Source organism: Coregonus clupeaformis, unplaced genomic scaffold (genome assembly GCF_020615455.1).
Source record: "Coregonus clupeaformis isolate EN_2021a unplaced genomic scaffold, ASM2061545v1 scaf0874, whole genome shotgun sequence".
Taxonomy (NCBI): Eukaryota; Metazoa; Chordata; class Actinopteri; order Salmoniformes; family Salmonidae; genus Coregonus; species Coregonus clupeaformis.
Window position 1 is genome coordinate 17,501 of NW_025534328.1, and position 14,818 is coordinate 32,318.

Genomic DNA, 14,818 nt, shown 5'->3' on the forward strand with positions numbered 1-14,818 from the left:
AACATATAGTAGTAGTAGTAGTAGTAGTAGTAACATATAGTAGTAGTAGTAGTAGTAGTAACATATAGTAGTAGTAACAGATAGTAGTAGTAACAGATAGTAGTAGTAGTAGTAGTAGTAGTAGTAGTAGTAGTAGTAGTAGTAGTAACATATAGTAGTAGTAGTAGTAGTAGTAGCATATAGTAGTAGTAGTAGTAGTAGTAGTAGTAATAATAGTAGTAGTAGTAGTAGTAGTAGTAGTAGTAGTAGTAGTAGTTACAGATAGTAGTGGTAGTAGCAGATAGTAGTAGTAGTAGTAGTAGTAGTAACAGATAGTAGCAGTAGTAGTAGTAGTAGTAGTAGTAGTAGTAGTAGTAGTAGTAGTAGTAGTAGTAACAGATAGTAGTAGTAGTAACAGATAGTAGCAGTAGTTGTAACAGATAGTAGTAACAGATAGTAGTAGTAGTTGTAACAGATAGTAGTAGTAGTAACAGATAGTAGTAGTAGTAACAGATAGCAGTAGTAGTAACAGATAGTAGTAGTAGTAACAGATAGTAGTAGTAGTCCTCCATCCTCCCCCTTTCTTTTCCACTCACTCTGTTCCAGCTCTGCAATGCGGTGGTGTAGAGTATCAATCCCTTGGTCTATCTGTTTGTGATGCGTCTGTGTCTCCTTCCTCAGCGCCTTCCTCTCTTTCTCCAGCATCTCAATCTTCCTCTCCAGCTCTCCTTCCAGGTCCTTCCAGGGGCTTCCACCTCCACCTCCTCTGCCAGGGCCCCCAGGGGCCTTCCGGCCCCCTGATGAGACACTACCGCCTCCTGTTCTTGATGCTGATGACGGTGACCCTTGAACTTTAGTACCGATGCCACTGCTGACGCCCACTCCGGCGCTGGGGGGTGGAGTCTCAACGGAGAGGTTGAGGGCAGCAGGGCCGATCTCCAACTGTGAGAGGAGAGAGAAAGAGAAGACGAAGGGGTTAGTATGGAGGGAGAGAAAGAGAGATGAAGGGGTTAGTATGGAGGGAGAGAAAGAGAAGATGAAGGGGTTAGTATGGAGGGAGAGAAAGAGAAGACGAAGGGGTTAGTATGGAGGGAGAGAAAGAGAAGATGAAGGGGTTAGTATGGAGGGAGAGAAAGAGAAGATGAAGGGGTTAGTATGGAGGGAGAGAAAGAGAAGATGAAAAGGTTAGTATGGAGGGAGAGAAAGAGAAGAGAAGGTTGTGGAGGAGTGGGTGGAAGAGAATTCTGAAGATCAAGTTTTAAGTTCAAGTTTCAACTTTATTTGCCATGTCTAATGAATACATTAGAAATGTTAAAGGTTGAGTAAGTAAGAATTTTGTCCACAAATGTACCGAAAGTTCTATTATATGTAAATAGTTTATGATTAGTGAATGCTATATACAGTGCATTCGGAAAGTATTCAGACCCCTTCCCTTTTTCCACATTTTGTTACATTACAGCCTTATTCTAAAATTGATTAAATTAATGTATTTCCTCATCAATCTACACACAATACCCCATAATGACAAAGCGAAAACAGGTTTTTAGAACAACAAAAAAGAAATACCTTATTTACATAAGTATTCAAACCCTTTGCTATGAGACTTGAAATTGAGCTCAGGTGCATCCTGTTTCCGTTGATCATCCTTGAGATGTTTCTACAACTTCATTGGAGTCCACCTGTGGTAATTTCAATTGAATGGACAAGGCACAAACCTGTCTATATAAGGTCCCACAGTTGAGAGTGCATGTCAGAGCAAAAACCAAGCCATGAGGTTGAAGGAATTGTCCATAGAGCTCCGAGACAGGATTGTGTAGAGGCACAGATCTGGGGAAGGGTACCAAAACATTTATTCATCATTGAAGGTCCCCAAGAACACAGTGGCCTCCATCATTCTTAAATGGAAGAAGTGTGGAACTACCAAGACTCTACCTAGAACTGGCCGCCTGAGCAATCGGGGGAGAAGGGCCTTGGTCAGGGAGGTGACCAAGAACCCGATGGTCACTCTGACAGAGCTCCAGAGTTCCTCTGTGGAGATGGGAGAACCTTCCAGAAGGACAACCATCTCTGCAGCACTCCACCAATCAGGCCTTTATGGTAGAGTGGCCAGAAGGAAGCCACTCCTCATTAAAAGGCACATGACAGCCGAATTGGAGTTTGCCAAAAGGCACCTAAAGGACTCTCAGACAATGAGAAACAAGATTCTTTGGTCGGATGAAACCAAGATTGAACTCTTTGGCCTGAATGCCAAGCGTCACGTCTGGAGGAAACCTGGCACCATCCCTACGGTGAAGCATGGTGGTGGAAGCATCATGCTGTGGGAATGTTTTTCAGTGGCAGGGACTGTGAGACTAGTCAGGATCGAGGGAAAGATTAATGGAGCAAAGTACAGAGATCCTTGATGAAAACCTGCTCCTAAGTTCTCAGGACCTCTGACTGGGGTGAAGGTTCACCTTCCAACAGGACAATGGCCCTAAGCACACAGCCAAGACAATGCAGGAGTGGCTTCGGGACAAGTCTCTGAAGGTCCTTGAGTGGCCCAGCTAGAGCCCGGACTTGAAAGTGATCGAACATCTCTGGAGAGATGTGAAAATAGCTGTGCAGCGATGCTCCGCATCCAACCTGACAGAGCTTGAGAGGCTCTGTAGAGAAGAATGGGAGAAATTCCCCAAATACAGCTGTGCCAAGCTTGTAGCATCATACCAAAGAAGACTCGAGGCTATAATCGCTGCCAAAGGTTTGTCAACAAAGTACTGAGTAACCGGTCTGAATACTTATGTAAATGTCATATTTCAGTTGTTGTATTGTGTGTAGATGAAGGGAAAAAACTATTTAATCAATTTTAGAATAAGGCTTTAACATAACAAAATGTGGAAAAAGTCAAGGGGTCTGAATACTTCCCGAATGCACTGTATATAGTTATTTTGTGAGATGCTTCACCCTATTAGCTGTCGCGCTAGTGGTTCGGTCCGAACAGATTTACAAATCATGGGAATTTGTCATGCAATGCAGACTTTGACTCTCTCCAAGGCACGTGTTGCTAGGCAACCCCTTGCACTTGGTGGGGCAGGCTGGCTCCCCCCATAGCTGAAGCCAGTGTGAGAAACGTGCTAACAAACGTTTGTGCTTTGAAACTAAATAAATATTACACTCTGACCCACTAAACTTCTTTGCTAGATTATAGATAGTGTTGTTAGACAATTACGTGATGTAGTTTCATTGGAACTTGCAGTTGTTGTTGGTAAGTAATGAATCTGCTAGCTTCTGACATGACTTAATGCATCTTTAAGTAAGCAACGAAAAGAGAGAAAGACAGGAAGGCAGATAGAGAAAGAGTAAAAGTGGAGAGCGAGAGGATGTGAAAAGAGAGGAAGGGAGAGAGAAAGGAGTAGGCGTAGGTGAGTTGCAGGAGTAGGTGAAAGAGAAAGAGAGAGAGAGAAAGAGTATGAGCGAGAGTGTAACTAATTAAGAGGAAAGTGAAAGGGTTGCGACAAGAGAGAGCAACAGGAGACAGACAGACAGACAGAGAGAGAGTGAGAGAGAGACAGAGAGAGAGAGAGAGAGAGAGAGAGAGAGAGAGAGAGAGAGAGAGAGAGAGAGAGAGAGAGAGAGCAAGCTACAGCAAAAACACAGGTGCACACACACACACAGTATGACTTAAGTCTCAAGGTCTCTCCTCTTCAGCCAGCATCCCTTCATCTTTTATTGATGTGGACAGATGCGGAGGTAAGAAGCGCGTGGGGAGGGGGGAGAGACAGCAAGTGAAAGAAAATATCTCCCCTGGCGCTGAGGGAGCGGGTGATAATGATGCTGATGAGAAAGGCTGTGAGTTGTTGGATGGATGGATGTATGGATGAGGAAGAGAGGTGGAGGAGGGAGTCAGGGGTCCTGATGTCTATAAAGTCAGGAGGGAGGGAGGGAGGAGGGAGGGCAGGGGTGCGTTAGAGGTCCTGAAGTCAATAAAATAATTGATGTCATTAGGATATTTTAGCTGTTAGGGATACTAGACCCATGGGCATTTACCTCGTTATGACGTGAAATAGCCTATACCCTGCCTCGTGCATCACGGGCGCGCCAAATGGGGGTTCTAGAAGTGGGACGCCTCTTTTTCCGCGCTGATATTGTAGCCTATTTGTTGCATAAGGTTGAGACGTTGGGTTGTGCAACATGTCTGTCTGTCTTTCTGTCTGTGTTGGATATTGCTAACAATTGGTGGCGACATGTTTGTCATTATTCTGGATTATCTACTGAAAGATTCACTCTGTTTGGGGGCAAGCAATCAGTAGCCATATAGGCATATTGCATAATACGTCCCTTGATCATTTAAATAATACATAGGCTAACCGTAGTAGCCTATAGTCTATAGGCCTAGTTCACTGACTGACTGGAGATGATCAAGACGTTATAAAACACACTGGCTCAGCCTATCAAAAGCGCACCCCAAGGCGCTAATGTGTGTTATATGCTCTCCAAGGCGCATTATCTCTACTGTTGACACTTTTTACAAAAGTAGCTTATTCATATGCTTGCCTATTGCTAGCTTGTATCGAGCCTGTATATGCCTACAGCCTGTGGCTTTGGGCTATTGGGTAGGCTATACTCAATATTCACCCAACCCACCTCCAGTTTCTCGATGCGGTCTTTCAGGTTGAGAATGGCCCTCTCCAGCTCCTCCACGGCCCTAGCGGTCTGCAGCTGCACAGCGGCCGACGAGCTCACATCATCCCCGGCCATGAGTCGGCGGTTGCCCGCCCAGGCCCCCAGGCTCCGCTCGGAGTGCCCGGGACTCCCCTCCTCCAGGCCGCTCTCGCACTCTGACAGTTTCCCCGTCAGCTCCCGGATGGTCCGCTGATCCATGAGTATCTTGCCGTTCTGCTGCACTACCGTCTGCTGGAGGTCGTCCGCGGTGGTCCGGAGGTAGCTCCAGTCTTCATCCTCATAGAGTGAAGGGTCGTCCGCCTGCTCCTTCATGCTCTTGGGCTTGCATTCTCCAGCGGGAATCGGAGTGCAGATGAGCCGGCTGAAACTGAACTGTTTCGGCGCCCCTCCACCACCACCCGTCACCTCCCCGGGGCTGAGCTCGTTGAGAGTGGAGGGACCCCCCAGCCCGAGCCCCAAGCCGCCTCCTCCACCGCCCTCGTAGGATTCAGCACCATGGAGAGCGCCCAGGGAACCTGCGTGAGCCACGGAGCCGGGGGAAAACAGGTTATCCGCAGTCAGAGTCGCGTTATCGGACAGGTCCTGGGGCGCGGCAGCTTTCCGCGGGTAAACACTGGCGATGATGCAGATGACCGCGCCGAGGAAGACCACGGATCCAGCACCGACCAAGACTACAACGAACTTCATAGCGGCGAGATGGGCTAAAGCGATCAATAGACTAACCTAGAAATCAGAGATCAAATTCCGTTGGAGAGATAGAGTCGGTTGAAAAATAATGTCCGTTTTTTTCCCCTCACAATCTAGAATACATTAAGCTATGAAAATGCTAGCTATAGCCTACATCACTCGAGCGATTTCATAATCCACTCCTCGATAGCCTATCAGTTGATTAATCTACCTGCTTTTTTTTATATGATTAAATAAAACGAATGGCCTATCTTCTAATACACCCCACCAAAACACCTCCAAACGCACAGAAAACAAACGACTGCGGTTGACAGACGCGTTTGTTGTGTTTTTCTCCAGATGTAGAAATGCCGATTGTTCTGTCAGCAGGCCTAAGTCGAAAGACCGTCTCCTTCTCTCTGTGTTGCTAAGCTCCGCTCCTGTCCTCCGTACGTAGTTACTATGGGGACCGTGACAGAGTAGGCGGGGAGACAGACGAGAGGAGTGGGGTGTGTGTGTGTGGGATGCGTCATTGGAGGTGAAGAGGCAAATAACATTATGAACACCATCTAATACGATAGAGATGTGTGTGTGTGTGTGTATGATAGAGAGAGAGAGAGAGAGAGAGAGAGAGAGAGAGAGAGAGAGAGAGAGAGAGACAGAGAGAGAGGCCAAAATACAACAACAGTTTATGGATTGTGTGTGTGTGTATGTGCGCGCTCACAGCAGATGTGTGTATGAGGCATACATCCTCTATTACCAGACCGGAACATAAACCTACACTTCGATACGACATCGCCCACACACAGCAAGCAAAGAGGCACTGAGTTTGAAGGTAGGCCTTGAAATACATCCACAGGTACACCTCCAATTGACTCAAATGATGTCAATTAGCCTATAAGACGCTTCTAAAGCCATGACATCATTTTCTGGAATTTTCCAAGCTGTTTAAAGGCACAGTCAACTTAGTGTATGTAAACTTCTGACCCACTGGAATTGTGATACAGTGACTTATAAGTGAAATAATCTGTCTGTAAACAATTGTTGGAAAAATTACTTGTGTCATGCACAAAGTAGATGTCCTAACCGACTTGCCAAAACTATAGTTTGTTAACAAGACATTTGTGGAGTGTTTTAATGACTCCAACCTAAGTGTATGTACATTTCCGACTTCAACTGTACATATGAAGTGGGTAAAACAGTATGTAAACATTATTAAAGTGACCAGTGTTCCATTACTATGTACATAGTCTGCAGTCTCTTAAGGTGCAGGGTAGAGTACCGGGTGGTAGCCGACTAGTAACAGTGACTAAGTTCAGGACAGAGTACTGAAACTCTGTTTTTCAGTCTCTCAGTCCCAGCTTTGATGCACCTGTACTGTCTCTGCGTTCTTGATGGTAGCGGGGTGGACAGGCCATGGCGAGGGTGGCTGAGGTCCTTGATGATCTGATTGGCCTTCTTGTGACACCGGGTGCTGTAGATGTCCTGGAGTGGCAGCAATCCCACTAGGAAGTCCCATCTGGCCCAGTCCCTAAACCACAATGCGAGGCCAGCCAGAGATGGGGAGAGCAGAGAGGGGAGAGGGTGAGAAGAAGGGAGGATGGGCTGGTTCTGGGAGAGAAGGGAGGAGGAATGGGGAGACCAAATTGGAGAGGATTGAGGCCATCCAGAGCTTGACTGGCTGGGAGTGGGGTTCGGAGGTGAGAGGAGGGTAGTGGGAGAGGATGGGAGGCCATGGGTGAGGAGAGGAGGGGGAGAGAATGGGGGACCATGGGTGAGGGGAGGAGGGGGAGAGAAGGGGGGACCATGGGTGAGGGGAGGAGGGGGAGAGAAGGGGGGACCATGGGTGAGGGGGAGGAGGGGGAGAGAATGGGGGACCATGGGTGGCCTGCCAGAGTGTGGGCTGGGCTGGATGGGAGAAGGTGCTAGAAGAGTTACTTGAGGACATGGATGCAAAGGGGAGATGGAGGCCTGGAGGGGTGGTAGAAGAGGACGGTAGTAGACAAGGCATACAGGTAATGGGAAGGACAATGGGAAGAGGAGCTTTCTTTGCTCACAGTCGTGTGTCCACAGATATTGTCTCAACTTCTGGAACCACAACCATCGCCCCAACCATCATCTCATCAAACCTTTTCTGAAAGAGTGCAGGCTAAGAGCACAATCCTGCCCATCTGACTTGTGTTAACAGTGCCACCATGTGGACAATCAGGGAATTACCAACACAGTGGTCTGAGCTCAGGCCAGTTTCCCCAGACCTTCTACTGCTTTAAGTCCAGGACTAGGCTTGATCTGGGCCCGAGAAACCAGCCATAGAGAATCAAATACAACTTTCAACTTCAGTTGAAAGCCAAGATTCCAGATTGAATCTACAAATGGAATCTTAAAGCCATAAACTCCCAATAACCCCCATATTACAGAGGTCATGGAAGTCATTTGTAAAGAACTGAAGAGTTGAACGACAAAAGGAACTGTCTTGGAGGTGTTTTTTATTAAAAGCCTCGTACAACAGAACACATACAGAAAGCAACAACGAACGACCGTTAACATGACCACGCTCACCTTACCTGTACAATAAGGGTTCGCAAAACATGCTTCAGCTACATTATTACAACGTTATCATCAACATTATCCTCGTCATTATCATCATTATTACCATTAATACAATTCAATGTACATAATTCATATTACCAATATTACGAGACACAAACTGCAGTCTTGACACACATTTATAATTAATTAAATCATGGGGTTTCCATTCTTATCAAACCCATATTGGACATCAATCAAAAACAACAATAATAACAATCAAAGGCAATTATTACAAAGGTAAAGCATACACATTATGCTTCATTCAAAAGGTATAATGAGGTACATAAGGAAAAGCCCTCGAAATGAAACCCCCCCCCCATAAAACGGTTTACATGGACAAACATTTCGTATTTGATTCTTCAGGTCGGTTTCTTGTCATTACATTGAAGTGCCAATGACATGGCTCTTGAAATTACATCCAAAATTGGAAAAATTTAAAAAGACAAGATAAAAAAAAAAAAACTGGAAATAGAAGAAATCTAGAGGCCTGTTTGGTATACATGTAGGCCACTATGTCAAGTTGTGCTTCCCCTTTAAAGACAAAACCTATTTATATCAACTGTTAAAACATCACCAAGTTGTGCCGCCCCTTTAAAGAGAAAACCTATTTATATCAACTGTTAAAACATCACCAAGAACTACATGAAGACTCCTCCTTCTACTGGCTTAGCCAATGACAGTCAAGAGAATCTACTGGTTTAGCCAATGACAGTCAAGAGAATCTACTGGTTTAACCAATGACAGTCAAGATAATCTGTTTTATCCATTAACAGCTGAATGATGATGTGTTTGTGGTACGATGTGTATTATTATTATCACAGTATCAAAGACTAGACGACAATCCACCATCTATCTAATACAGTATACGGACGAGATGCAGTGGAGTTGGAACTGAGCAGCTATAAGGCAACACATGCTTAGTTTTAAATATTGTACTAATATTGTACAGATACACCAGACAGAGAGAGAGAGAGAGAGAGAGAGAGAAGAGGGGGGGCCCTATAGAAACAGGGGCAGCACCAGATGATGGTCAGATCTGGGACCAGGATATCAGAACGCCAACACAAACTGGTTGAGAAGGCCATTGAGAGGTTTGAACTAAAGGTTATTACACAGAGAATATCTGGTAGGTAGGTAGAGACAGAAGTGTACATGATGGATAGGTTACATACTGTATCATCATTAATCACACTCCATGCAGTCCACAGCTTAAATAATTGGAGAGTCAGCTTATAGTCTTGACTGAGGTTCCGGAATATTTAACATTCCGGAATACTAAACATTCCGGAATACTAAACATTCCGGAATCTTGCAGGCGACAGCGAGTTAAAGGCAGGCGTTGGAACATGGCAATAAGAAAAGCAATAACTTAACTTTCTATGCTTTCATCGTTTATTTGTATTATTGTTGCAGCTGAATTAACATTGTGCATATAAATATATACTCATATATAGGCCTGTGCGTTCGAGAGAGCAACAACAACAACAACAAAAGGCCTTGAAATTCACATGTGGATATTGAATAAGGAAATGATATAGAATACGGTTGTTGTCAATAATGCAGTCAAGTGCGTTGCTAAATATCTCAATGTAGAAATGCAGTATTGCCGAAGTCCAACAAAGCAAGTGCAACATCATTTCATCACCTCATTTAAACCTTAAAGAGTTAGACTTCCAATGAAAAAACTGGGTATAAATATGAACAAATAACAAACACTTATTGGTTGTATGAATCTCCCTACAATAAAGATGGAATTGATTTGAATGTTATTATGACTGAAAGTATCTATTACCAGCCTCTAAACAGTCAAGGTTGTGAGTGGACATGAATTGAATAAACTTTATTGATCCTCAGAAGACAAATCATGCTGTATTAAGATAGATAATCAGCATTATTATAGGGGTATATTGCACACCCTGCTCTTAGCTTTGTACAATTCTGTTGAAAAAAATAACGCTCTTTTTCAATATTCTATGGCCTGAATTTCATTATTATTGGACGTTTTTTACCTTCTGTGTTAAAATGGCATTAATCTCTAGCCTGGTCCCAGACAATGACCATATGAGTTGGCCAAGACAGCACAAACAGATAAGGGAGCCAGGCTAATTCATTGAACTCTGCCTCTTCTTTAATCTCTTCCTATGGCTTGGGTTGTGGGGGGTTCTTCAGTGGTGGTGGTGGAGGAGGGGGGTGAGGAGGAGGTGATATTTTTGGGGTGTATCGGTTGGGGGGAGGCAGCAGATGAGGGGGAAGCGGGGCGGGAGGAGGGGGAGGGGAACTCTTTGATGGTGACGGTGAGGAGGTTGGTGGTGACGTCGGTCACGACCACGTTGGCGCTGCTCGCCACCATCTCCGGGTGCCAGTCGGGGTCGCCCTCAGCGGGGACCCTCTGAGGGTTGGAGGTCAAGGGGCAGGTGCCGAAGGCCGGGGGGTGAGGAGGGGAGGCGGTGCTGACGGAGGGCGGCTGGCGTTTCTGCCGGCGCCGGCGGCGAAGCTTCCTCTTCCCTTCCTGAGGCACAGAAAGGTCCAGAGCATCATCATCCTCTTCTTCATCGAAGGAGGAAGAGGAGGACCCGGAAGCAAAGGAGAGTGAGGGGGACGAGGGAAGGAGGGGGTTTGGTCCTCGTTCAGCATTCTGGTTCTTCTGGAGCTCTGGGGGGTTGCTAGGGGTAGACTGGGGGCTTAAGTTGGGAGCCGACCCAGAGGCGGGTTGTGCTTGGGCCTGCGGTCCAGGAGGGGTAGGCTGGTTCTGGGCGGGTGCGGGGGATCCACTGGAGCTGGAGGGAGAGGGGGGTGGCTGGGTGTCCCTAGCCCCTGAGGCCCCTGTACTGGAGCCTGTGGCTGAGTGTGGAAGGTGTAGGGGTCCGGGGCCGCCACACTGGAGACCAAACGGCTTCCCGTACATGGGGAAGCCCAGCATGGGCTGGAAGGGCCGGTACGGAGCCTCTCCACTCCTCTTCCCTATGATCCTATTCCGGGAGGGGATGTTCTGACGACCCCCTTGTAGGGACATGGAGCCGGATGGCGCCCTCCGGTTACCCCCGCCACCCTTCCTCCGCCTCCACTTCCACTTCCTGGTTTGTCGATGACCTTGAGGTTTAGGATGATGCGACCCCGTTTGACCTCGCGTGGTTTGACGCGACGATTGAGGATGCGGACGGTCTCTGAGAAGGGGGAGACGGGGGGCCGCGAGGGCAACCCGCTGGGGCCGGAGAAGGATCCGGGAGCGGCCAGGGGGTCGGGGCGGGGTAAGGGGCGGCGGGACATACTAGTGCAGCGGCGAATGTCTTTCTTCAGCTTGTGTGTCGCCGCCAGGGAGTTGAGTTTAGGGGAGGGCGCTGGAGCGGAGGAGGGGAAAGGGGGATGGGAGGAGAAGGGAGGGGCTCGAGGAGAGGAGGAAGAAGTGGAGCGTGGGGCTCGAGTGGTGGTGGTCTCTCTCTTCTGGGCTCCATGAGCCTGAGAAGGGGGGAGAGGAGAGAGAGGAGAGAGAGAGCGAGACGAGGAGAGAGAGGAGAGAGAGAGAGACGAGGAGAGAGAGGAGAGTGGAGAGAGAGTAAAGTGAGTTGTAACCTCAAAAGGAGAAATTCAACATCATAACATCAAGCAGGAAAGGGTTTGCCTTGCTCTTACATTCTTATTGTACCCGGTAATATATTAGCTAATCCTAATTTTGGTGTGGTTGTGATAGTGGCATACGAGAACATCCAAAACAATACCTTGGTAGGAAGGTTTTTGGGTTTGGGTCCCCGCTTCTTTGGCCCGTGGAGTTCTCTCTCACGCTCTCTGAGAAAGAAACAAAGAGATTACAATTAATCACCCGATGAAGTCAATGTCACAACAGCACAATACGTTCCACATCTTTTTACCCTGACCCTAGCCTGCCTGAATACAATGGGCCGGGATGGGTTGAATTGGGATTGAGCCAATTATTTAAGTAATAACATCTAGGCCTACATTGAGACAGTTCAAAGTCAACTGAGAGAGAAGTTTATTAATGTAACATCCTGTTTCTCATACATCCCAACTTCCACTGTGAGTTAGACAGGGATGATCAAAAGACCGGGGGTGGCGTCCCAAATTGCACCATATTCCCTATTTAGGGCACTACTTTTGACCTAATACCTATGGGCTTAGGTCAAAAGTAGTGCCCTATACAGGCAATAGGGTGCCATTTGAGACACAGGCTGGGTGTGTGAAAGCAGAACAGTGGACCCTAGGACGACTAGCTAGCGGTTGGTTTGCTATGGCGTCAGCTAATAGGGATCTGAATGAAGAAAAAATTAAATAACAGTTTGACGTTTGTTTGACTAAGTCTAAGATTGAACAGAGCCAGACACAGGCTCTCCTCCTCTTCTTGATGGGATCATTTTAGTTCCATGTAAACACGATCCCTCTGTAAGCAGCAGAGTGCTTTGAAGTGGGTTTGGCAGGAAGAGACAAAGAGAGGATTTATACAGAGATATAAGACGTTTAAATATAGACAGAGTGAAAGAGCGAGAGAGAGGGAGCGAGAGAGATAGCGCAAGAGAGCAGAGAGAGAGGGTGAGAGAGAGAGAGAGGGGGGAGCTGGGAAAAAAATTGAAGCAAGTTAGGGTGGAGAACATGAAAACTGATGTTGGGATGAGAGAGAATGGGAGAGATAATTATAAAGTATTCCCCTTTTTGTTGATTTCTCAAATGTCTCTGTGTCATAAACGTCACTTGTCTTTAAAGGAATTGAATAATGTGTAAATCTAGAAATACTGTTAACTGTTCCACTCACTTCTGTTCGAATCCTGCGATCAGTCTGTCATCCAAGATATTCTCTTCTGGTTCCCAAGTACTGTGTCTAAAGCAAAGAGGTAACACAATTGTTTTATTCTACATTTTCATAGCCTGGGTAACAGTCTGTTTGTGCTAACATTCCACTCCATGTTTGGCATATGACACAGAGTACAAGGAGTGGAACTTTAGCACAAAACAGGTCTGGATTTCAGGCAAACGTTTTCATGTTATGGAATAAATAGGAAACGTATAGGTCGCCAAAAGACACAAAATGTCTCTAGAGCGTCTGCTAAATGACTAAAATGTAAATGTCTCTTCAGACAAGGTGATTGCTGGTATGATTTAAAATTCAGAATGAATGTTTTAGTTAGGAATGCAATCACTTACTTCAGTGCCCATCCTTTCCATTTGACTAGGTATTCTAGGCGAGACTGTGGAGAGAAAGGTACAGAGGAATCAGAAAAAGCCCAAAAGTGTTCAATCCTGTATTAAGCCATTTTATAGCTAGTGTAAGAGCAAAAATGCCTTCTTGTTAACTAGCTATTCATGATCAATAAGATAAATATTAAGAGTAACTTATTACTCTAAATCAGACTAACTCAATACATTGAGTAATATAAACTGGCTCAGTTCTGACTAACAAGTTGGCTGGTACGCCTTCCTTGTTTTGTTTTCTCATTTTAGAGGGAAAAGATGCAACAAAACACTACTAGCAAGCAGACAGACAGGCTGGCTAGCGAATTAGTTCCACTGTCATCTGGACAAAACATTTACTGTAGCTAGAGAGGGAAAAACTAATTTAGCTGCTAGCTAGCTGAAGTTAATGACACTCAGTCGACTTTAATGTATGGTTTGGCAAGGTAGCGTATAGTATGTGGGGTGCAATTATCTCTTTCTAGTCTAACTATCTTGGTAAAAAGTCAAAGACAAAGCATAGATTTGCATTGACCGTAAACCAGGCCCTTATTTTAAATTGGCATTGCTAATTAGCTAAAGTTTACGTTGTCTTCCCACGCCGACTCTTTTGTGTAACGTTAGCTAGCTATTTTGTACGACACCCCACTGCAAACCATCAGCACAGCACACTACCTAGCTTCTCGGCTAGCTCAAACGGCTTGCTAGAGAAGCATCCGCTTGCTGCTAGCTACAATAAGGCCTCCCCGTTGTCACTGCGTGGAAAAAACAGATCCTCGGTTCTCGCCCTCGAAGCACGCCGCGGAGACCCTCGCCCACGTCTGCTCTTCTGCAGCGACAAAAAAAACGGCGGCATGCTCACCTTGCGAACGCGGCGTTTCAGAATGGCTTCCGCGGCGAAAACGCGTTCCCCGACCGCAGAGAGCTCCATCTTTCAATGCCCGACTCCTCTCTCGGTCCAGACGACCAACTCCACTGTCTGGCGGCAAGACCAGAGCAGACCACTTTCCCTTTCCCCAAAATCTGTCACAGTGGAAGCAGACAGCACAACAGAGCACACACTACACCCCGAAGCAGGAGAGGAGTAGAGCTATCTGTCACGTGGACGGGGTCAGCCCCTTTTGGTCGTCCTGGCAACGCAGAAGGCGCTAGACAGGATGCAGAAAGGGCAGGTTAGCGTTTTTCGTCATGAATCTTTGTTCTGGAGGCAGCTCTGCAGAGTGGTCACTAGCTAGCACAGCCACAAAGTCATACAACCTGCTAACCTTAACCACATTGCTAACCCTAATGCCTAACCCTAACCTTAAATGAAGACCAAAAAGCTAATTTTTGGTTTCATTATTTGTGACAATTTTTTACAAGCAATTTTGACTTTGCATTTGTCCTATCTGAAGGGAAATCGAAGTTCTGCCTCGAGGATAAGACTCATGACATCAACTTCAACCTGCGCAGAAAGGATGCATTGAAGTGAACTTTGTCTAGCTTTATTGTTTAGCACCTATGTTCTTCCTACTTTTTGTGTCCACTGTCTGTGCAACATTTTAGACTTGATTTATAAAATCTTAGGGACATGATGAATTATTTGGAACTGTGCATTTTGTCTTTCCAGATTTTAATGGTAATGAATGAGGTAGCCTGTTCCCAAAGCTGTTTTTGTGCTGCCTTGCCAACTTCTATGGTCATTGTTTAGCGTGACAGTGACTATAGAAGTAGGCAAGACAACACAAATAGATCTGGGACCAGGCTA

The 14,818-nt window shown here is 46.1% G+C and overlaps 1 protein-coding gene across 1 annotated transcript in view; it reads right to left on the reverse strand.

The window, feature by feature from the left end:
- Nucleotides 1-14,198, reverse strand: part of LOC121577400 — a 17,905-nt gene extending 3,707 nt beyond the window's left edge. The window contains 8 exon segments of the mRNA XM_045216966.1: nucleotides 576-921; nucleotides 4,600-5,361; nucleotides 10,040-10,951; nucleotides 10,954-11,349; nucleotides 11,610-11,676; nucleotides 12,656-12,721; nucleotides 13,045-13,088; nucleotides 13,934-14,198. Of these exon segments, the coding sequence (XP_045072901.1) occupies nucleotides 576-921; nucleotides 4,600-5,361; nucleotides 10,040-10,951; nucleotides 10,954-11,349; nucleotides 11,610-11,676; nucleotides 12,656-12,721; nucleotides 13,045-13,088; nucleotides 13,934-14,002 (2,662 nt within the window). The 5' untranslated portion in view covers nucleotides 14,003-14,198.
- Nucleotides 14,199-14,818: the final 620 nt, after the last annotated feature.